Source organism: Geotrypetes seraphini, chromosome 2 (assembly GCF_902459505.1).
Source record: "Geotrypetes seraphini chromosome 2, aGeoSer1.1, whole genome shotgun sequence".
NCBI lineage: Eukaryota > Metazoa > Chordata > Amphibia > Gymnophiona > Dermophiidae > Geotrypetes > Geotrypetes seraphini.
Genome location: NC_047085.1, coordinates 427,791,861 through 427,816,695, shown reverse-complemented (window position 1 = coordinate 427,816,695; position 24,835 = coordinate 427,791,861). Strand labels below are relative to the sequence as shown.

The 24,835-nt window shown below is 41.9% G+C and overlaps 1 protein-coding gene across 1 annotated transcript in view; it reads left to right on the top strand.

The window, feature by feature from the left end:
* Positions 1-24,835, top strand: part of ABCB1 (ATP binding cassette subfamily B member 1) — a 356,266-nt gene that overhangs the window by 153,791 nt on the left and 177,640 nt on the right. Inside the window, exon 9 of the mRNA XM_033931220.1 lies at positions 10,583-10,754. Within this exon, the coding sequence (XP_033787111.1) occupies positions 10,583-10,754 (172 nt within the window). The remainder of the gene's footprint in view (positions 1-10,582; positions 10,755-24,835) is intronic.

Below are 24,835 nucleotides of genomic sequence, written 5' to 3'. Positions count from 1 at the left end.
TAGTAGTACAAATAATGCATATCATAACCATCTCATATTCAGAAAAGGCATAAAGCTAATATCTTCTTTGGAACATCTTTATCTCTGCAGTGATAAAGAGGAACCTTGGAAAACACTAGAAATATCTTTGTGCCAAAATTGGTCTGGGATGGCTATATCCGAACTGCTGCTAGGAAAAAGAAAAAAACATTTTAAATTAGCAGCAACCTCAAGGTCACTTAGAGCAAACTTTGTCCATGTTCCATTCAGGCCGACCTGGACCACATGTCTGCCACCTGGGTCCCACTGCACTCGGAGGAATGGGCACTGCGGTGCAGAAGTCAGGTGCAGGCTAGATTTGTCTTCTTTTGTCTGCACTGTTGTGTCCTGGCATTCAGAGGCAAGGGGCAAATTCCGAAAATCATTAGTCATGTCTAGGACAGAGAAAAATGCACATTTAGGGTTAAATGTCACAGTCATTTCAGAGTGAGAGGCTGCCACTGGTACTACGGGCTTTGAAGTCTTAGTTAGGGCCTGAGAGTGTATAGTTAGCCTAACAGAGCCCTCTGATTTAGCAAGTGACCAAGCTGGAGAGCCACATGCTAAAGAGATAGGTCCACTCAGACCTCTCTCCTCCATCTTAGGCACCAGTTCTGTTGCTGGAGGAAGTACTGGTTGCTGTGTTTGTGGTTCAGGATCTTTGCCCTCAAACAAAATTTCTGTGTACCTTTTCCCACAGTCTTGTGCCCAAAGTGAAACAGCTGCAACCTCTGAGTGAGTTATACTACGATCATGCTTCTGCATTAGCATGCTACACTGTGTGGCTAATTGCACAGGAATAACCTCATGAACCAAAGGTTTAGAAGCATTTAGAATTCCTGTACCCAATGCAAGAACAGTCACCTCAACTATTTCTTTGCCTGTATTCTCACTCGTGCTGGCAGTAGTTTCTACAATGTCTTTCATTTGTTCCTTTTGTGGGATAAACACATACTTTGAAGCTTTGTCATTTAGACCCTGAATCTCACAAATTTCCACGTTTTTCTGATCTCCAGTAGGAGGCGCTCTATCTGTGAAGCTGATTCTAGCCCCTGTATCAATCAATTTTAATTTATCCTGACCCTCTATGGTAGTATTAACCTTGGGGCTATCGGAAGTGTCCAAAGTCAAAGGTGCAACATACCTCAAGCTGAATTCTGAGTCTGACTTCTTTCCCTTATCCTGTGTCTCCAAAAGTGAGTCCACAGGTAACTGAAAGGAGTCTGGCTGGGTTGTGAAGGCCTGAGTCACCTTGGCATTCGGACACAGAGAGTCAGGACATCCCTATGGACTAGCACTGTTGTTCCTAGCTGTCAAATCACTTTTTACTCTGTCCAATTCTATCTGCATTGTGTGACGATCCTGTTCCCATTTCCTTTTCTCTTTCTCTAATGCTTCTGTCTGTGCTCTGAGCTCATGGAAAGGAATGTAAGTGGAGGAATTTCTGTAACTACCTCTGCCATGCCCTCTATTTCCTGTGTGTGGTGTGTTCTTGTATTGGGGTGCTCCCTCAGCACGCCACCTTCTAGCTTCTGAGACTGAAATAATTTGAGCTGGCTGGGTCTTCCACACAGACCCAATCCTGAGCAGTAAAGTGTCAAAAGGCGTAGTTTTAGGGTCCTCCGAGAACAACAGAAGGTGTTTAGTAATCTCGGGAGATAATAATTCTAATAGGAATTCTTTATGTTCTCTCTGGCCATAATCTGAGGAAATGGGCCAATGTTCATGTTCGTTAAGTACCGCGTTGATTACCCACACTCTATATGCAAACTGCTCTGGTGTATCACTTGGCAGGGGTGAAAGAGTTCTAAGTACTTGCAAAGAGGTGCAGCGAAATAGTTGTTCGATGCCCATCTTTACAAATTGGTATGGATGAACAAGAGATCCAAATTTATAATAATGTGGACCCAAGGCTAGGTGCATAAGCTTATCAAAATCTGCATTGTTCCTTTTGTATTTCCCTAGACCCCAGTGAATCAGTATGTCATTAGCCCATTTGCACCATTCATTTATGTTAAAAGGCATAGGGCCCACTTTCTCCACTATTCTTTCAATGTCACTATCTTTCATATGTCCCTGCAGCACTACAGTTACTGGAGCTGTGTCACTTATAGGGGTACTATTGGTATTGCTCTGGCCTGGTAATGAATTTTCCTCACTTTCGTTTGTCGGGTCTTCTTCCTGTTCTACATCTGTAGCTAGTTTACCTTTTCGCTGGCCTGCTACAAAAACAGTGTTTTGTTTTTCAATAAACTGACTACATGGATTATAGGGTGAATGATAGGGTGAATGTTGCACTGGTGCAGACGGCAGAATCTGTGAGGAGACAGCATTAACCTGTCCCGGTGAGGCACATTTTGACTTTAAATACTTTAATTCTGCCTTGGCCTCTTCTAATTGTTCATTTACAGTTAAAAAGGTATTTGTGGCCTGAACAATTTGGGTTCTTAGCATGGATATATTAATTTGTGCCTCATCTAAGTCTTTGGACAGCTGATGGCACTGAGTGTTCAAGTCAGTATTATCTTGTCTTAGGCTAATAAGTCCTCTACATAAGCCCTGAATGAAAAGGCATTTGCGTTTATCTGTTTTCTTTCTAAACTCCTGAGAATGAGAAACCATTTGTTTCTGAATATCGTGCCATGTGTTTTCTGGAAAATTACCCTCATATGGACCCCCTTTCTTGTCAAAATATTTGTGTACAATATCTGTGAGTTCTTGAAAATCAAAAGGGTTCATATTTGAGGCTGCAGAAGTCTGCCTTGGTTCGTGGGCCTTGCTCATATATTTCATGAGAGAGAATGGGCTTCTAAATGTCCCTGTCTGCCTTTGAGATTGAAATGCTCCCACTTATGAAGGAGGGAGACTTTAGTTAATAGGTAGAAAAGCGAGGTAAAGCGTGTTAGGCAAGAGTCATTGGCATAAATAATACACTTATGCCCACACTGGTTACTACCTGAAATTTACAGGCAGAAGTTTAGCAGGATAAAATATAGAAGAGCAGAGGTGTCAGCTGCCAGTTCCAGTCCAGTGTGCACTGGGCCTTTCACCAGGACAGAGACTGACAAGAAATAGAATTAAAAGCACAAGGTAAAAAAGTAAAAGTTATTAGTACAGATGTGGCGTGTCTTAATTGAGTGACTGTTTTCACTTTGAACCCTGCTTTTCTTCAGAGCAGCTCAAATATTCTTACATGCAACACCCTAGCAAGCATATAATATCAAATCATACAATGCAAACTGGCCCAGGTAAACTACAAAGACTTTTGATAGTAAAATCTCACCAAATATAAAACCCAAAATATTACTGAAACTTTTCACAATTGTGTCATCCAGTCTAAAACAATTTAAGGGTTCCAAAAGGACTTTTGATTTCTATCTCACTCTGTCTATCAATCAAAATTGAAATAAAATCTCACCAAGTATAAAACCCCACAATATTACTGGAACTTTTCAACAGTGTGTCATCCAGTCTAACGTACAATCAATCTAAGGGTTTTCCAAGGACTTTTGATTTCTATATCACTCTGTCTATACATAATCCTATTGCACAGTGCATAAAAAAAAAACTTAAATTCTACTTACCCAAATGAAATCATCAGGAAGGACCGAGACAAAGCCCCCAAAATGTCAGTTTTAAAGTGGCCCCCACAATATTAGGTGGTAGGGGTTAAGTGAAAGGCGTACTGACAAACGCCAGGTCCCAGGTTCAGTTCCCTCACAGATGACTCACCAGGAAGTAGAATAATAGACACAACCAGAGGTGATTGCATAAAGACGTTTGTCAGTACGCCTTTCACTTAACCCCTACCACCTAATATTGTGGGGGCCACTTTCAAACTGACACTTATTTCTCTTGACTTGTTCTCAGCTTTTGATACAATTGATCACCACTACTCATTCATCGATTCGAGGAAATAGGAATATCCGATCAAATACTGAACTGATTTATCTCATATTTCAATAAGTGTACATCAAAAATCTCATTTAATGGCTCTTTATCTGACACATTCTCTAATGACTTCGGTATACCACAGGGCTCAATACTTCCCCTCTTCTGTTTAATATTTTTCTGGCCCCTCTGATCACGCTTGGGCAGTCAATCAGCTTTACTGTCTACACCTACGCTGACAATAGCCAGCTAATCCACCCTATCAGTCTGGATAAACCAGAAGACATCTCTGTCATCAATCAAAAGCTGGAGAAAATAGGTGACTGGCTTAACTCTAATATGTTGTCGCTCAATGTAAATAAAACTAAAACAATGATCTTCCCAATTAAAAAAGGTACTTTCCCCTGTCAAACTCAAGTCTATCCCCGTTCAGACAGTCAGTACAATCACACTTTTAGGAATCACTTTTGATGAGAATCTCATCTTTCATGTTCATATCAGCACTGTCGTCCCTAAATGCTTCTATCATCTTCGCATGATTCGCTCCCTAGCCAAACTCCTCGACCATTCTGCCCTAAATACTCTCATTCATTCTCTTGTCATCTCCTGTCTGGACTATGGTAATGCCTTATATCAAGGAATCACTAAGAAAGAGTTAAGACGCCTACAGATCGTCCAGAATACTGCCATTAAAATCATCTTTAAGGCCAAGAAATTTGACCATGTTACTCTCCTCTTAATTAAAGCTCATTGGCTTCTTATTGATCACCGTGTTACTTATAAAACACTACTGTTAACCTTTAAAACAAGAAAAACAGGGTAGCCAGAATTTATCAATAGACTTCTGATTCCATACTCCTGACCACGAACCCTTCATTCCTCTGACCAAAACCTGTTAACAATTCCGTCGCTGAGACATATTAATACTAGGAGAAATACTATCTTTTCAGTTGTTGCTCCCTCCCTCTGGAACGCAGCTCCAATCTCTTTAAGAAAGACAACAACCCTGGAGAAATTCAAGTCTTCCCTTAAAACATTCCTTTTTAAAGATGCTTTCCAAGTTTAACTGTTTTAAAACTTTACTTAGTCCATTCTTTTTAGACTTTTATGTTACTTCCCTGTCCTTTTTGTATTTTCCTGTTCTCCTCTCCTTAAATTATATTGTAGTTCTCCCTGTCCCCATTTGTACCAGTTTGTTGAGTTTTGTTTCGTCTGTCTTGTTGTCCAGATTGTCGTCTGTATACTGGCCAATTATTTGTACTACCCTTGATTTTATTGTACAACCATCTTGAAATATATGATAAGGCGGTATAACAAATTTTTAATAAACTTGAAACTTGAAAAAAAAACTGCAAAGGCTGCTTTTGGATTTGAATGAAGCACTATTAAATGACACAATTTGTGTCTTATCCACTTTTGATTTGGTAACAAGAGTCTGCTGATAAGACACTTACCCTTTGCAATGTCCTTCCAATGCGTTCTCAACATCCGACTGTTAACTACAACAGATTCAGCAATTGTTACTGACATAAAGGAGCATTTTGAACAGTTAACACATTTCCTGGTTCATCCATTACACAGCATTGCTTCCTTTTTACACCCATATCTGAAAGATAATACCATTATCTTCCTGGAAGACATAAAAACACAGGTAACTGAATATTTGAGGAGGTTGTACCAACAGCTCAAAATGGAAGGATCGAGTTCAGCATATCAGGATCCTCCATATTAATGATAATAACAGTTTATATACCACAGGACCGTGAAATTCTGTGTGGTTTACAATGATTAATAATGCTACAAATTGAGTAGAACTAACAAGTTAAAAACTAGTGACTAACAGCTCTAGAGATTGTACAAATCAGCTGCCCCAGGAACAGATATGTTTTTAGGTGTCTCCTAAATTCCCCATAAGTATTAGCAAGCATAAGTAATTGTTCCAGATCTTTACCCCATAATACTGCTTGATATGAGAAAAGATGTTGAGGATGACTTTTAAATTTACATCCTGTAACCAGTGAAGAAACAAAATTCAAGTGTGAGCTTCTCTTATGTCTATTGGTTGAGAAAGAGAAAAGGTCAGTTATATATTTAGGGGCTAAACCGAATAGTACCTTAAAGCAAAAACATCCAAACTTAAACTTCACATGTGCCTCCATCAGCAACCAATGCAGGAGTCAGTAGGAAGGAGTTACATGATCGAACTTCTTCAACCCCAAAATCAGCCTGACCGCCGCATTTTGCACCAGTTGTAATCGCTGCATATTCTTCTGGGAAATTGCCAGATAGGCGATATTACAGTAATCGAGTTGGCTCAGTATAAGGGATTGTACCAGAATTCTGAATGATGAAGCATCAAAATATGCTCTAATGGACCGAAGCTTCCAGAGAGTAAAGAAACCCTTTCTAACCAAAGAGTCCACCTGGTCGTTCATGGTTAGGCCCTGGTCCAGTATTACACCCAAAACCTTCATAGTAGATTGAATAGGGTAACTAAGTTTATTAATCTAATCTAAACCTTAGGTTTGTATACCGCATCATCTACATTCGTAAAGCTCGACAAGGTTAACAAGAGTTAGGGTAGAAAGGAACTCCAGTGGAGGGAAGAGGCAAAATGAAGAGAAAATTTAGAGGACTAGAATAACCAGAGAGGGAGGAAGAGTTACTTTTTTGAGAATAACCAGGTTTTCAGATGTTTACGGAAGAGTTGGAGGGAGTTCAGATTCCTAAGAGGGGAGGTAAGGTTGTTCCAGAGCTCAGTGATTCTAAAAGGGAGGGAAGAACCTAGTTTTCCTACAAGAGAAACGCCTTTTAGAGAGGGAAAGGAAAGTTTCAGTTTTTGGGTGGATCTGGTGGAATTGGGGTTAGAGGAGTTCCAAGAAAGAGGAATGAAGGGAGGGAGGATGCCGTGTAGGATCTTGAAAGTGAGGCAGGCACATTTGAAGTGGACTCTTGAGATTATTGGAAGCCAGTGGAGTTTGGACAAAAGCGGTGAGACGTGGTCGAATTTGCTTTATGCGAAGATAAGCTTAGCAGCGGCATTCTGAATCCGCTAGAGTCTTTGAAGGTTTTTCTTTGTTAGGCTTAGGTAGATGGAGTTGCAGTAGTCCAGTCTGGAAAGGATGGTGGATTGGACAAGGATGGCAAAGTGTTTTTGATGGAAACAGGTTCTCACTTTCCTCAGCATGTGAAGGCTGAAGAAACATTTTTTTACTAGGGAGTTGAGGTGATCGTTGAAGGAAAGTGTAGAGTCAATGATGACTCCCAGAACTTTGCTTGAATATTCAAGATGCAAAGTGGGGCCAGAGGACAGTGGGAAGAAGGTGGGCAGTTGGTCCAATTTTGGGCCGAGCCAGAGAAGTTTTGTTTTAGATTCGTTCAGTTTCATCTGCACAGTGTGGGCCCAGGATTGAAGGTTCGATATACATGAGGATATGTTCGCCGAGAGGTTGGTGAGGTTCCAGTCGGTCTCGAGGAGGACAAAGATGTCATCTGCGTAAGTGTAGAGTGTTTCAAGGGGGGAGAGATGGAGGAGTTTAAGGGAGGACATATAAATGTTGTAAAGGATAGGAGAGAGAGGTGAGCCTTGCGGGACTCCACAGATCGGGTTCCAGGGGGAGGAAGAAGTGCCCTTCATGTTGACTATGTAGAAGCCGGAGCGTAAGAACTTCGAGAACCAATCAAGGACTGTGGAGTTAATGCTTATCTCGGTGAGTTGGTAAATTAGAATATCATATCATGATGGACGACATCAAAAGCTGCAGAGAGGTCGAATTGAAGAAGGACGGCGAACTTGTTGCGAGAATGGAGATATTGAACTTTTGAGATTAAGGAGGTCAGAAGGGATTCGGTGCTGAAATTGGGACGGAAGCCGTGTTAGTAGGGTTGAAGAATGGTGAATTTTTCAAGGTAGGAAGATAGTTGAGTGGATTTGATGGACTCTAGCATCTTGGTAAGAAGAGGAATGTTAGCTATTGGACGGTAGCTGGATTATGTAGAGGGGTCTACCTCAGTGATGTTTTAGTATCAAGTGGATGAGATGAAGCTACAAAGAATTTTGTTTTTTCTGAGTTAAGTTTCAGTCTAAATTCAGTTCCATATTTTCAGAGAGCACCATTATGGAAGAGCTCCCAGGGTCAGACCTGTCGAAATATGCAACTGTTAGTTTCCTGAGTGGTTTTTATAGAATAATGTCTTCTCGGAAGTGGATAGTTATTTATGTTCCATTAATGCCAATGATGTTTTGGCATTTTGGAAAAATAAGCAACAGAGATGGCCAAAAACTAGCAAAAGTACCATGGGGGCTCCTGTGCATTTCAGCTACCAGAACATCTTTGGAGAGGACATTCTGTATTGCGGGAAGGACTGTGGAAGAAAGGGGTGCTAGGCTGAATCCAGAGATTGTAAATGATTTGTTGTTGAATGGATTAAAAAATCAGAACAGTTAAAGTACAGGTTGTGCTGTCTAGGTGCTTCATAGTTGTAAAGTTGTAAAGAATGTTCCCTTTTGTACGTTAATAATAAGACAAATATACAAAATCATACCTGTCTGAGGCTTGTATGGATGCTGGGGATGGAGCTTGCAGGTAGAGAATGACAAGGGGACAAATTTTCCCCATCCCCACAGAATCTCTCTATCTCTGTTCCAACCCCCAAGCTCTGTCCCTGTCCGTGCCCCATTCCTGCAAGCTCTGTCCTTATCTACACAAGCCTTGAACATTTAAAAATCTTAAGTGTTTGAGGCTTGTGCGATTAAGGCAGAGCTTGCAGGAATGAGACAGAGACATAGCTCATAGGGATGGGATGGGGATATTGAGATCCTGCGAGACGGGGACAAATTTGTTCTTGTGTCATTCTCTACTTGCAGAGATGGGAATGGGACGGGGACAGAGCTCCCATGTTTTCATTACAAAGAACAAGGGCAGTTTATTTACCCCTCCTTTCCCTGCTACTTATTTCTATAGCAGTGGTGTAATGAGACAGCCAATTTTGGGTGGACCTGAGCCCAAAGTTTATGGACCTCTCCCTTCCACCCCACCCACCCCCAAGCCTGTGCAGCAGTCTCTTTTCTTCCATTCCCACCCCCAGCCCATACAGTTTCTCTCTTTCCCTCCCTTCCCAAGCCCCCAACCTGTGCAGCAGTCTCTTTTCTTCCATTCCCACCCCCAGCCCATACAGTTTCTCTCTTTCCCTCCCTTCCCAAGCCCCCAACCTGTGCAGCAGTCTCTTTTCTTCCATTCCCACCCCCAGCCCATACAGTTTCTCTCTTTCCCTCCCTTCCCAAGCCCCCAACCTGTGCAGCAGCCTCTTTCTTTCCCTCCCATCCCCCCCCCCCCATCCCATGCAGCATTTGCTACTTTTCAGGTCACCAACAGCAGTTCCTACGTGCTGCCAATGCCAGAATCCTTCCCTCTGACATAAAATGCAAACACATTAGAGGGAAGGCTCCGGGTCAGCTTCTGGCAACGTGTAGGAACCGTTGCCGATGGATTGTGGCTGCTGGGTGCACAGATCTGAGGCCAAACTGAGCGGACTAGGCCTGCCCAGGTCTGCCCCGTGGCTACACTCCTGTTCTGTAATGCTGCTAGACGTATATAGGGCTGTATTTTAACATGTAAGAGATAATCCCTGCTCAATAGAACTTACAATATAAATAAAACAAACAGGACAAATAGGGGTTAGGGAATTTCTCACAGAGGTAATGATAAAACAGACATGGGTATTTTACAAGTGAGTGGGAGTTAGGAGTTAAAAGCCAGTGCCGATGTTAGAAGCCCTTTCAGTATTAACCTTTTTTTTTTATCCCTCAAGGGGGGACTATTAGGGAAGTGACAAACCCCCAAGGCTGCCTTTCTTATGCTTTCTAGGGCAAATTCCCACATTCCTTAGCAGTACCCAGATTTACTGTTCCCCTGTGGCTCCCAGCTAGGTTGGTATACCTGAAATTTCAGCCCCAAGGCTTCCCCAACCCCCAGATAGAGCCAAAATTTCAAAGCCATCAGTTTATCAGGTAACTCTGAAATTAACCACATAAATCATTCAAAACATCTGCCTCATTGTTTAGTTAAGGCCTTATGATCTCTTATCATTTATTCCAATGTATAGGATTTTTTGAGCTGGGAAAAACTTTTTAAGGCAAACATTAAGTTTCATTAAAGACTGTGAACTTTATTGTGTGTGTGAGCAGAGCCAATACAAAAGATTACGATGCCCCGCCACTCAGCCCATGTCCCGCCCTCGGCCAGTTCCCTTCTCCCTCCTTTGATGCTACTTCCTGGTCCCGGCAGGATGCGGCTTCCTAGGTCAGTGTCAAACAGTAGTGTCAGAGGAGGGAGGAGGGAAGTGTTGCATTTCCCTTCTCTGATGCTGACACTGACCCTCCCCTCCTCGTGGCAGCTGGCCTATGAAACCACACCCTGCTGAAACAGGGCAGCAGCATCAGAAGAGGGAGGAGGAAGAGGGAAGTGTTCAAACCACAAGGTAGCTTAACTTATGGGCTGATAACGACACTAGGCGTTTGGTGCCCTTTAGTGCCAGCACCCTGGGTTAGAGCCTCACCTGGTCCATAGGTTAAGCTGGTCCTATGTGTGTGTGTACTGAGAAGGTTCATTAACAAACTCAAGTAATGTTAATATGCATTATTGTTACTAATATGTACATTTTCCCCCTGCAGGTATGAAGAAAATTTAGAAGATGCTAAGAAAATTGGAATAAGAAAGGCTGTGACAGCCAACATTTCCATAGGATTTGCATTTTTTTTAATCTATGCATCTTATGCACTGGCTTTCTGGTATGGAACCAGGCTAGTAGTATATGAGGACTATACTATTGGACGTGTTCTTATTGTAAGTAAAAAGCTTTCTGAGATTTTCTTACCAAATTTCAGTTTTTTACTGTTTCTATATAGCACAAATAATGTTTCAGTCCAGATTTTTAAAGAAAAAACAAAAGCGAAAAACCCTTACATAGTAAAGCCAAATAACACACAAAAGTAGGGGTGGACCAAGAACTTTCCAATACATAAGTGTAGAATATAAAACACTCTTTTATTGGCTGTTGATGATCTGTAACATGTCGCTAAAATCGTGTGTAGTACCTGAAGATTGGAGGGTGGCCAATGTTACGCCAATTTTTAAAAAGGGTTCCAGGGGAGATCTGGGAAATTACAGACAGGTAAGCCTGACTTCAGTGCCGGGCAAAATGGTGGAAACAATTATAAAAAATAAAATTATGGAAAACATAGACGAGCATAATTTAATGAGATGGAGTCAGCATGGGTTCAGCTGAGGGAGATCTTGCTTCACCAATTTGCTTGACTTGTTTGAAGGTGTGAATAAACATGTGGATGAAGGTGAGCTGCTTGATGTAGTATATCTAGATTTTCAGAAAGCTTCTGACAAAGTTCCTCATGAGAGGCTCCTGAGAAAATTAAAGAGTCATGGGATAGGTGGTGAAGTTCAGTTGTGTATTAGGAATTAGTTATCAAATGGAAACAGAGAGGGTTAAATGGTCATTTTTCTCAATGGAGGAGAGTAAACAGTGGAGTGCCAGAGGGATCTGTACTGGGACTGGTGCTATTTAACATATTTATAAATGATCTGGAAATTGGAACGATGAGTGAGGTGATTAATTTGCAGATGACACTAAACTGTTCAAAGTTATTAAAAAGCATGCACATTGTGAAAAATTGCAGGCAGACCTTAGGAAATTGGAAGACTGGTTGTCCAACTGGCAGAAGAAATTTAATGTGGACAAATGCAAAGTGATGCACATTGGGAAGAATAGCCCAAATCACAGTTACTGGATGCTAAGGTTCACCTTGGGGGTTAGTGCCCAAGAAAAGGATGTGGATTTCATTGTAGACAATACAATGAAACCTTCCACTCAATGTGTGGTGGCAGCCAATAAAGCAAACAAGGTGCTAGTAATTATAAAAAAAGGGATGATTAACAAGACTAATGCCTCTGTATCGCTCCGTGGTGCAACCTCACCTGGAGTACTGCATTCAATTTTGGCCTCCTTATCTCAAGAAAGATATAGCGGCACTAGAAAAGGTTCATAGAAGATAAAGGGGATGAAACTCATTTTGTATGAGGAAAGACTAAAAAGGTTAGGGCTTTTCAGTTTGGAAAAGAGATGGTTGAGAAGAGATATGATTAAAGTCTACAAAATCCTGAGTGGAGTAGAATGGGTACAAGTGAATTGATTTTTCACTTTGTCAAAAATTACAAATACTAGGGGACCCTTGATGAAATTACAGGGAAATACTTTTAAACTATTAGGAGAAAATATTTTTTCACTCAGAGAATTGTTAAGCTCTGGAATGCATTGCCAGAGGTTGTGGTAAAAGAAGATAGCGTAGCTGGTTTTAAGAAGGGTTTGGACAATTTCCTGGAGGAAAAATCCATATTATTGAGAAAGACATGGGGAAGCCACTGTTTGCCTTGGTTCAGTAGCATGGAATGTTGCTACTTTTTGGGGTTTAGCCAGTTAACTGGATTGGCCACTGTGAGAATGGGCTACTGGGCATGATAGACCGTTGGTCTTACCCAGTAAGGCTATTTTTATTTTCTTAAAGCATCGACAGATAAAAAAAGACCCAACATTGTGCTATGTTTTGGGGGTCAACATGGTGTCTGATTCAGGGGTCACAAATACTCTGTCAGATATGTTATTATGTCAAAAGATGCTAAAGAGCAAAGTCTGCATCCAATAGCACCCACAAGGTGGAAAAGAGTGAGGCAAAAAAAAAATAAAAAATATAAAGCCCAAACTGTCTGTCTTGACTGTTTTCGCGTTTCCTGTGCTTTTGCAGCACTAGTCATGAGATAGACAGTTTGGGTTTTATGCCTTTCTCTTTAGCACCTTGTTCACGAAAGGTTGGATGCAGAATTTTCTCTTTGGCATCTGTTGACATAACACATCTGAAAGAGTATTGTGACCCACGAAGCAGGTGATTATCGCTGCAATATGGCCCCCATATTGGGTCTCTTTATTTGTTGTTGCTTCGCCAATAAAATAGTATTTTATATTCTACATTTGTGTGCAAGAAAGTTCTTGATCCATCCCTACGTTTGTGTGTTTTTTAGTCCAGATTTCTCCATGTGGCTCTACTAGTCTGCTTCAGTTCTATTCTAAAGGAAACAGCTCTAAGAGGAGGCAAGTCTTGCTCCTTGGCCTCACTGCTGAGACCACCTTTAGTCATAATAGATAGTGCCTAACATGATGGTGGTTTTAATGAAGCAAACTTTAATCCATAGGTATCTGAACTGAACTAACATAGAGAGGGCAGTGATAAATTAGGGAAAAAAAATGGGAACCCTAGCTGCTGGTTTGAGAAATGTATATACTCAACTTCCCAAATGATAGAGGATCAAAAAGGGAAGATAACAAACAACTTGGATAAGATAGATCAGTGGTCTCAAACTCAAATCCTTTGCAGGGCTACATTTTGGATTTGTAGATACTTGGAGGGCCGTAGAAAAAATAGTTAATGTCTTATTAAAGAAATGACAATTTTGCATGAGGTAAAACTCTTTATAGTTTATAAAACTTTCCTTTAACAGTTAAAAGGAAAGATATATAAACTATAAAGAGTTTTACCTCATGCAAAATTGTTATTTCTTTAATAAGACATTAACTATTTTTTCTGCGGCCCTCCAAGTACTCTATTTTTTTCTGCAGCACTCACATTTAAAGTTCAATATCTTTTCTTTCTCAAAACTGGCACATTTCAATCACTAAATTGAAAATAAAATCATTTTCCTACCTTTGTTTGGTAATTTCATCAGTCTCTGGTTGCACTTTATTCTTCTGACTGTGCATCCTATACTTCTTCCCTTCTTTCAGCCTCCTGTATGCTTCCTCTCCTCCAGACCTCATTCCCTCCCCCAACTTTTTCTTTCTTTCTCTGTCTGTCTTTCTCTGATTCCATGCCCCATTTTTTGCTTTGTTTCTGGTTCCCTGTCCCCCCTCCTTCTTTCTTCCTTCCTCCGTGCCCCATTTTTTGCTTTTTTTCTGGCTCTCTGTCCCCACCTCACCTTCTTTCTTTCTTTCTTCCTTCCTTCCTGCCCTCCCCCATGCCACCGCCGCCGTGGAATAGGCTGCTGCTGCTGCCGCTATCGGGAACAGGCCATCTCCCTGCTTCTCTTCTGCACCGGGCCGACCAACTCTTGCCACCTGACGTCAATTCTAACGTCAGAAAGGACGTTCCGGGCAGCCAGGCAGCGATTGGCTATCCAGAACGTCCTCTCGACGTCAGAATTGATGTCTGGCTGCGAGAGTTGGTCGGCCCAGCAGGGAAGAGAAGCAGGGAGATCAAAGAACACGGTGCCGGCCTGATCCCCGATGGCAGCAGTGAGAAGGGAAGGGAAGCAGGTTCGGCACCGCTACTCTAGACGAGCCGCACTCTAGGGAGAACAGTGGACCGCCCCTCCCCCCCCCCCCCCCTTGGGACGCCACTGGAGCCGCAGCGTGTCTGGACGGCTTTCGTTCAAAGCCGCGGGTGGCGGCTCCTTGCGAGATCCATGCCTGCGTCTGAAGCCTCTCTGATGTTGTGACATCAGAGAGGCTTCCGATGCAGGAGTGGATAGCGCAAGGAGCCGCCAACCTGCGGCTTTGAACGAACGAGCCGGCTGCTGCTCCAAAAGGAAGAGAATGATGCCTCCAGACCGCGGGCCGCGTGTTTGAGACCGCTGAGATAGATGGTCAACCTTTTATGGTAAACAGTTGGGAGGTATCCTTTGCTGCAGCAGTACAGGCAATGCAAACTAGGCAGGTTGATTGAGCAAAAATATCCTTATATACTAATGTCCATAATAATAAAACCCTTAGCATGCCTCCATGCTTCCGTGCCTCTGCATGCGCTTTCAACCGCCAAGCAGGGAAGCGTCTCAGTGCAGTGGCAGCAGTCCTGACCTGCCAACCCCCCATTCCTTACCCAAAGCAGCAGTGGCAGCGCTGTAAACAGGCTGCTCGTGGTAAACCCTGGCAGGGCCTTTCCTCTGCCGCATTACTTCGGATGCAGTAGAGGAAAAGCCCTGTCAGGGCTGGCCTCGCACAGCCTATTTACAGCGCTGCCACTGCTGCTTTGGGTAAGGAATGAGGTTTGGTGGATCAGGACTGCTGCTGCCGCTGCTACTACTTTGGGGCTGGAGCGAGGGAAGAAGGTTGGCGGATCAGGACCGCTGCTACTTTGGGGCACAGAGGGAGGAAAGAGGGGTTGGTAGGTCAGGACTGCTGCTGTCGCCTCGGGTAAGTAATGGGGGTCCAGGAGGCCAGACCCACGCGGAGGGAGGGCAGACCTGTGGGGACAGTGGACCAGGTGTGTGTGTGTGGAGGGTCCATCAGGGTGAAGGGCTGGGGAGGGGAAATGGATGGATGTTATACCCATAAGTGTGGAGGGGGAGGGTTGAGAAGTGGGGGAGATAAAGCGACCTAGACCAGAGATGAGGGTGGGAAGGGAAGAACAGATACTGGACCTACAAATGGGGGTGGGGGGTGATAAGAGAGAGGAAGAGATTGAGGTGGGAAGAGAGACAAAACTATTTTTATAGTAACTCAAGAAACCAAAAACTACAGTTATCCAGTATCTACCAATCCCCATGGATGCCGGATAACTGAGAGTCTACTGTATTTAGGAATATTCAAGGATTTTTTTGCAGCTTTTGGGGCAAGCCGCTGCAAGCCTGCCCAAAGATTCAGTGCAGTGGCCAGGGAGGAGGTAGGTGGGGGAGTCAGTTGCTGGAGAGAGTAGTCTGAGGATACCATTGGGGGATGAGGTTTGAATTGGTGCAGGCTCTGGTGTTGGGGTGCAGTTGGGTGAAGAGGGTTAAAGTGGCAGATGTTGGAATGGGGAGGGGGACAGTTGCAGTATTGTGGGAAGGGGCAAGGGAGAGATGACAGAGAAATTGGTCCTGGGGTGGGGTACAAGAGAAAGGGTAAAAAAGGAAGAGAAGCTGGGTGGGGTGGAATATAGGGAAAGGAAGAATGTTCATTGGCATATTCGTTTCTGAAACACCGCAAGAATATGACAAGTCCCCCCCTGAACATCTCAATTTCAAATTCTGTTATATAAATATATAAAAAAAATGGAGCTGCACGTATGTATGATTGCGCACATTATATAAATGCACATAAATTGTGACTTAACCTGCAGTCCACCCACAGCACACTTACTTCTCATTATTGTACAGGGTATAGGAACAGGGTAGGCAGTATGATTTAAAAAATCATGTCTGCAGGTAACACTCTGTTTTTTCCTTAGAACAAACTCTCATTATTGCCCTTCTCAGATGGAAAAAGAAATTCAATAATCTAGGTGCTCACATTTACACGTCATACATATAAATGTTTTTAGAAAACTAGCATTTACATGTCAAGGTGATATATTTTGAAGAATATCTAAACTGATTTGACTTTGGGAAGTATAAGGTTGAACTATACGAATGGTTTCTATGATTTATTTATATAATTCCTGAATGTTTCTTGTTATAGTATATTAAATGTATAATCTACATGGAACTGAGAGGTTTAATGGTGGAATATAAGTGCAGTATTTTATTGTATGTGTGCACTTATGCATTTAAATGCTAGTATGCCATCTAGGCACTATTCTGAAAATACTTTCTTAACATGTGAGGTTGACAATTAAGTTCATGAACTCATACTAGAAAAAGTGCTACATCATTGCTGAATATCACTATGGTCACCTTCAAAGTACCCCCCTTGGGACGCTATGCACCGACGCCAGCGCCTAGTCCACCTTCAAAGCAATTTTGGAACTCTTTCTGGAATGGCTGTCAGATCTGTCATCATATTACCCTTGCTATCCTGACTGTCATCAAAATGTCTTTCAATAATTCCTTTATCTTTGGGTAAAGAAAAAAGTCATTGGGGGGGCCAGATCAGGTGAATAGGGAGGGTGTTCCAATACAGTTATTTGTTTACTGGCTAAAAACTCCCTCACAGACAGTGCCGTGTGAGCTGGTATATTATTGTGATGCAAGAGCCATGAGTTGTTGGTGAGATGTTCAAGTCGTTTTCGTCTTTTTCACACAGCCTTTTCATCACTTCCCAAATAGTAAACTTGGTTGAATGTTTGTCCAATTGATACAAATTCATAATGAATAATCCCTCCGATATAAAAAAAAAAGGTTAGGAACATCGTTTTGACTCTTGATTTGGACTGACGGAACTTTTTTGGTGTGGAGAATTGGCTGACTTCCATTGTATATTTTGACTCTTTGGGCCAGATTCTGCAAAGGATGTCTAACTTTAGGCATCCTCAATGTGGATGTCCATCGACTTAGACGTCCAATTAATGGCTTTAAGAAGCATTAATTGAAACTTAGGTGTCTAAACGGACGCGATTCTACAAATAGACATCCACAATTTTGTGGACGCCTATCAGAAAGTCATGCCTAAAAATAGGCGTGGTGTAGGCGTGGCATGGGAGTGGCTTCTATTTGGATGTCCATTTACAGAATCGCATGCTGCTCAGCGCCCGAATGTGTCTACCTAATGCCTAAAATGTAGGCGTTACAAAACCAGGTCTACTTTTGAGCATTAGCTGGGAGCTAGGTAGACACGAGTTAGGTGGATATGACTTAGACATCAGTTGGGCATGCGTAGACATCCGTTTATAGGTGAGCAGGGCTTTTATTTTTGGGGTATAGAGGACTCCAGGTTGAAATTAAAGTCAAAAGATATTTAATAATGCATCACTTAAACAAGGCACATGAAAAAATATATATTGCATACTAAATCTTCTATTTTTTGGGCTAAAGAGGACTCCTCTTTGATAATAATAGAAAAATATATTTAATAATGCATTATTCAAGCAAAGCACATAAACAAAAATATATACAGTATATTGCATACTAAACCTCATTTCCAAAAGGTTAAGAACATAAAAAGAAATACACTACTCAACCAATGGATGTAGTTTAGAGCAAGTGGATGTGTCTGATGCAAAATCTTGCTATCATTGTGACATCATCAATATGTACCTTGATGGCAGAATGTCACTACAAATTAATAGGAACCTCTGCCTAAAAGGAAGTGCCTGTGGTTCAGTGGTTAAAGGCACTTTTTCCATCTTCCAAAGGTTATGAGTTCAACTCCACCCCCCCCACCCCACCCCATTTCACAGCTTCTTATTTGCTCTCATAAGAGTATGGATTGTGAACTTTGCCATTTATTAATAATAATAATAATAAAAATAGCTTTATTTATATCCCGTCATACCTTTTCAGTTCAAGACCTTTACAGTAAAGTGGAAGTACAGTGTGGATACCACAGATATCGATACAAGTGAAAAGAGCGTGGAGGTTACTGCATTTTTACAGCATTGAGATTACATGGGGGTGCATGGGTGGGTGGAGATCGCATTGGGATTGTAGGGGGGAAGAAGGGATGTCATGGTTTTTGAAGGATCAGAAAAACTTGTCGAATAGGTTGGTTTTCAGGGATTTTCTGAAGATTTGGTATGATGGTGAATTCAGGAGAAGGGCGCTTAGGGAGATGTTCCAGGAGGGGCTTGGGTTGTCCTGAAGAATGAAGTGGTTCATTAAGTAGGTTGGTGAGGTGCCGAATAATGTCTTGTAGCAGAGGCAACCGAATTTGAAGATAATTCTGGCTTTGATTGGTAGCCAGTGTAATTTTTTTGAAGTATGGGGAGATGTGGTCAGATTTTTTTCAGGCCGAAGATCAATCTTTCTGCCGTGTTTTGGATTGCTCTTAGTCTTAAGATTTTTTTTTGTGGTACCCTAGGTAGATTATATTGCAGTAGTCCAGTGAGCTTAGAATTAGAGATTGGACTAGCAGTCTAAACGCAGTGAAGTCGAAGTAAGGTTTTAGGGTGTGCAATTTCCATAGTAGGCAGAAGCATTGTTTGATTAAGATGTCAGTGTGTGCTGTGGCCCACTGTAGTGCAAAACAGGACTTTATAGCTCCTACAGTGGAAACCCCAATATAGCACTTTGACGTGTGGCCCGAAATGGAACCACCCTGCAGGACCGGATTCCAAACCGGAATCAAAACAAAACAAAGTCACCACAATTATCATTCAAAGAAATAATATCGTTTTATTCCTTTTTGTATCCAGGTAAGTAGTCTTTTCAAAATAGCTGCCAAGCTTGTCAGAATGTTCTAAACAGCAGCACAAAGAAAAAAAAATAGCAAACCAAGCAAGCAAAAACCAGCATACATTAAAGTCCTTGCCTTGCATTCAGCAATGTTGCAACCTCAGCTGTGTCTGAGGGTTTCAGCCCAACTCAGCACTAGCACTGACTGCTCCACAGCAGGCAGTTTCAAAAACCAAAAAAAAAAACCAAACAGTTCAAGGCACTTATCTCACAGCACAAGTGTTTCAAAGTTCCTCCAAGCCTCTGGCCAGTTTCACTCACTGCCAGGTAAAGGGGAGTGACAGGTTTTGCACACTAAAGTCCTTAATTTGACTTTCACAATTCCCTCCCAAGATATCAGCAAAACCTCACCCCAAAATCACTCCCTAGCTTGCAAACAAAATGTTCCCCACACAGTCCAGCACCAACAAACTCCACTCACTGTTTGAGGGTGGAAGCAAAGTCCACCTGCATGGCTTCAGCAACCTCAGGAGCAAACTCTGCCAAACCTTCTTCATATTCCATGGGCTGTTCTCCTGAAAACATTGGTTCCTCAGCCTGACCCGCCTCCAACACCTCCATCGGAACTGGTTTGCTGCTCCTGCTTGGCTGAGGGGACTCCCTAGGGAGAAAAGGATTAAACCTCCTCCCTAGCTTCCTTTCCTGCCTGTTCTCTGGGACAGGTTTAAATACCTTAGGGCGACACCCTGCTTTGTCAGCCCTGGCAGTGTTCCAAGGGCCTCTTGGGCTCCCCCGGTGGTCAATGTCATTCTTTAGCTCAGAAACAACCTGTCCCTTCCCAATTCCTCTCCGGGATTTCTTTTCTCCTCCATTTTCTTTTTTCCTATCTGAGATCGGGGCAGGGAGGATACCTGGCTGGTCACAGTGCGTCAAGTGTGAGTTGTTGGTTGATGGTGACTCCTAGGATTTTTATGGTGGGATTGATTGGGAAGTTGCTTCTATTTAGATTGATTGAAGAATTGAGGGTTTTGTTTGACGGGGATGCCATGAAGAATTTGGTCTTGTCCGGGTTTAGTTTAAGTTTGAAGTTTTTTGTCCATTGTGAGACCTGGGTGATCACCGAAGAGATGAAGGTCCTGGTTTTGGTGGATAGGGTATAGATGGGAATGATGATAGTGATGTCGTCTGCATATATGCAGGATTTGGTGTTCAGCTTAGATAGTTTTTGGCCAAGAAAAGACATGTAGATGTTAAAGAGGATGGGGGAGAGGGGAGAGCTTTGTGGGACGCCACAGGGGTTGACCCAAGATTGTGAGTAGGATTGTTCACTGATCACTTGGTAGGATCGGTTTTTCAGGAAGCCCTCAAACCAGTTTAGCACTTTTCCTGTGATTCCGATGGCATCTAGACATGTCAATAGGATATCGTGGTCCCACCAGATCAAAGGCACTACTCAGGTCGAATTGGAGGATTAGTGCTTGGTTCCCTGCACTAAGTATGTGCGAGATGTGATCCATGATGGAGGCTAGTGCAGTTTCAGTGCTGCGATTTACATTAGCACTCTGCCCTTTCCAGGCTCCAGAGGTAAACTTAGTTTTACCGAGGTGCCTATGATTTCCTAAGGTATCATCTCACACGGCAGGAACGCCTGTCTTAAAGGAAGCATCTAGGGTTCAACATAAAGGCACTGCTTCCATTTTCTACAGATCATGAGTTTAAATCCCAAATATGGTCAGATACCCCAGCACATATTCTTATTTTTATAGTGGCATTCTGCCATCTAGGTGCATCTTGATGATGTCACAGTGATGTCACGATTGTGCATCAATATGTATGTCAAAGAATATGTCCAGATTGTATTGATTTTAAACCTGACGCCTCAGCCCCACCACTCCACCGCAATGTTAAATTCAAAAAGCGGGAGATTTACTGTGGGAGCCTCATCATTGGCTGTCGGGTTTTTATCGTTAATTTATTTATTTTGTATTTTTAATAAGTTTTTAGTAGCTTTTTGTATATTTTTCAGTCGTTAGACTTAGACTTTAAGAAGTTTTAAGAAATAAATATTCTATTTATGAGTATCATAATTCTAAAAGTACTTGATACTTATCTCAGCGTTAAACCCAGGGAGTCAGACCCGACATGTTTCACAGCATTGTGTTTTATCAAGGGTCTCCCTGTAAGATATTAAAAAGAGAAAAGTAGTCACATACAGTTGTGTAAACTGTTCCCCTCCAATCTATAATTCGTTAAACGTCAGTAGTAGTTCAATTCAATAGTGTACTCACCGAGGGCGCCGCTGCCATCCGACTCCACTACTTTCGTGAGAAAAGATGGCGCCGGCGTCCTCAGAGCGGAATTTAAATCCTCCCTCGCTGTCATACAAAACTCCTCCCCCTGCATTCAATTGGTCCTCACAAGATTATACCGTCCCCCACTCTATACCGATGTTTAGTCCGTGGGGATCAACCGTGTCCAAAGAAAAAGGAAACACACTGGGTCAACAATCAAATTTTCTGAAGTACGGTATTCGCCCGGATAGAGAGGGGGTGGAGGGAAACCACGGCATATGTGGTAGATGTCAATGGTGCCCCTTAGCCATCCAAGGAAAAACATGGGAAGTTCCCGGTCGCCCAGACATTTTGAAGGCACAACATATCACCAACTGCGATTCGGAGGGGGTGATTTATGTCATAGTATGCCCGTGTGAACTTATATATGTTGGACGTACGAGCAGAAAAATAAAAACTAGGTTAACTGAGCACAAATCTCGAATTATAAATAAGATCATGCAGGCTCCTTTGGTTGAGCACTGTTTAAGATTCAAACATGCAGTGACAGAATTGAGGTGGCGAGTTATTAAGAAAGTAACGGGGCGGGATGGACGGGGGGATTCTTTTAAGCTTAACGAATTTGAACAAAGATACATTTTTTCTTTGGACACGGTTGATCCCCACGGACTAAACATCGGTATAGAGTGGGGGACGGTATAATCTTGTGAGGACCAATTGAATGCAGGGGGAGGAGTTTTGTATGACAGCGAGGGAGGATTTAAATTCCGCTCTGAGGACGCCGGCACCATCTTTTCTCACGAAAGTAGTGGAGTCGGATGGCAGCGGCGCCCTCGGTGAGTACACTATTGAATTGAACTACTACTGACGTTTAACGAATTATAGATTGGAGGGGAGCAGTTTACACAACTGTATGTGACTACTTTTCTCTTTTTAATATCTTACAGGGAGACCCTTGATAAAACACAATGCTGTGAAACATGTCGGGTCTGACTCCCTGGGTTTAACGCTGAGATAAGTATCAAGTACTTTTAGAATTATGATACTCATAAATAGAATATTTATTTCTTAAAACTTCTTAAAGTCTAAGTCTAACGACTGAAAAATATACAAAAAGCTACTAAAAACTTATTAAAAATACAAAATAAATAAATTAACGATAAAAACCCGACAGCCAATGATGAGGCTCCCACAGTAAATCTCCCGCTTTTTGAATTTAACATTGCGGTGGAGTGGTGGGGCTGAGGCGTCAGGTTTAAAATCAATACAATCTGGACATATTCTTTGACATACATATTGATTATTATCTGTCTGGATTATACCAACCTAATTTTTGTGGCCATAGGTTTAATGACGATTGTGCATCAGACATGTCCACTTGCTCTGAACTACAGCCATTGGGTGAATGAAGTTTAGTATGCAATACTGTATATATTTTTTCATGTGTTTTGCTTGAGTAATGCATTATTAAACATATTTTGACCTTAATATCAACCTGGATTCTTCTTTACCCCCAAATAGAAGTTTAGTATGCAATATATTTATATTTTTTCAAGTACTTACCTTAAGTAATGCATTATTAAACTTAAAAAAATAAAAGCCCCATTCACCTATATGCGGATGCCTCAAGCACATCTAAGTGATGCCTATCTATCGCCCAACTCATGCTCAAAAGTAGACCTGCTTTTGCAAGCAGTCCTCTTACTAAAAAATAGAGGATCTATTATGAAATATATATATATATATATTTTTTTTTTTTCATGTACTTTGAGGAACATAGAGTCCAAAAAAGGAATTGGACAAGTGTTTGATATTTATCCTAGAGCAATGACTTCTTGTAAATCAAGAGGATATAAGCTTGGCTTTTGAATTGACATTCAGTTTACTATCTGAGTGTATTTGGTGCAATGGTTAGAGCTACAGCCTTAGCACCCTGACATTGTTGGTTCAAATTTCTCACTGCTCCATGTCACAGAACAAAAATAAAAAAGGATTAAAAGATAGATAAATAAATAAATAAAATATAAGAGTGGTGCCAGCATTTCACTGCATTCAATTTTAACGAAAACCAGCATAAAATCACCATTCTACTGATGTCATAATAATGAGACGCGATAACGTTATAGATGTTGTGAAGACATCTATGTGATGCCTAAAAGGCAATTCTGTATAGGACGTCTAACTATTAGACGTGTCTAGATTCGCTGAGCGGCACTGAGTACACTTCTCTATAGTGCCTCTATTCATTAATAATAATAATAATAACTTTATTTTTATATACCATAAACAGTTCAGAGCGGTTTACAGAGGAAGAGACTGTATACAGACAGCGATATTACAAAAAACTTTCAAAATTACATTAACATGGTAAGATTAATCAATTTTTCCTGGAAGTGTTTTAGAAGTACATCATGGTAGAAATGGAGTCAGAGAAATTTGTCAAAGAGATAAGTTTTGATTGATTTCTTAAAAGTTTGGTAAGAAAGAGCATAAGATATAAAGTTGGTTAAACATTTATTCCATTTGCCTGCTTGGAATGATAGTGTTCTATCGAGGAATCTCTTGTAGATACAGCCCTTCAAGGATGGGAAAGTGAACAAGTAGGCACTACGTGTATAAGTTGTACCTGGAAAGTTGAAATGATGAGATAGATAGATTGGGGATGAATCTGTTATGGTTTTGAAGCAAAGGCAAGCAAACTTAAAAATAACCCTTGCCGTCATCAAAATGGCTATCGTGAGTTCCTGTTGTAGCCTTGAGACTACAACAGGAACTCACAGCAGCCATTTTGATGACGGCTCTGCATGGGGCAGGAGTGTAGGAAGATCCATCCTGCCCCGTGTCGCCGCTAGACCACGAGGTAAGGTCTGGGGAAGGTCCGGGATGCAGGAGGGAGGCGGGGGTGGGTCAGAGCCGGCCCTAAAAGTTATTTGCGGTTTTTAATATTCGTGGCCCGACTCTGTTCCTAACCCCTGCGAATATTGAGGGGGAAGTGTAAAGATTTTTAAGGAACTGATACATTTATCCATTAAAGAGAACAATTTAAATCTTTTTAAACATTTCAGGAGGCATCACTCCAAAAGACTTTGGAAAGTTCAGTAAATGTAGGTTTAACATCCTGTTATAGTTCTATAATTGTTCAATCTTTCTATTTAGAAGCATTCTTTCTTTCAAAATCCCATTAGTCAGCTTTTGTAAGTTAACCACCTTATCACTGACTTTCTTAATTTCTAAGGTGAATTCTTCCTTAGTAACAAAGATTTCCCCAAGCTGTCAACAATACACACAAGATTAGTCAACTCCTGAGAAGATCCTTCCACCATTAAGTTCAATCTCTCTCGAGCTTTCCATATGCTCTCGAGAGTTACCACAGGTGGTTTCTTCTTTCCTGGTTCAGCCAAAAGACTGTTTCCCAGGACTCTGCTCTCCTTGCTCATTTGTGAATTCTGCCCCTTCAAATAGTGTTTCGCCTGACATTCCTTCTGTACAGGAATCGCCGGACTGAGCCACGAGGGAAGCAGGGCACAGTGGTGGGACAGTCCCTGGAGG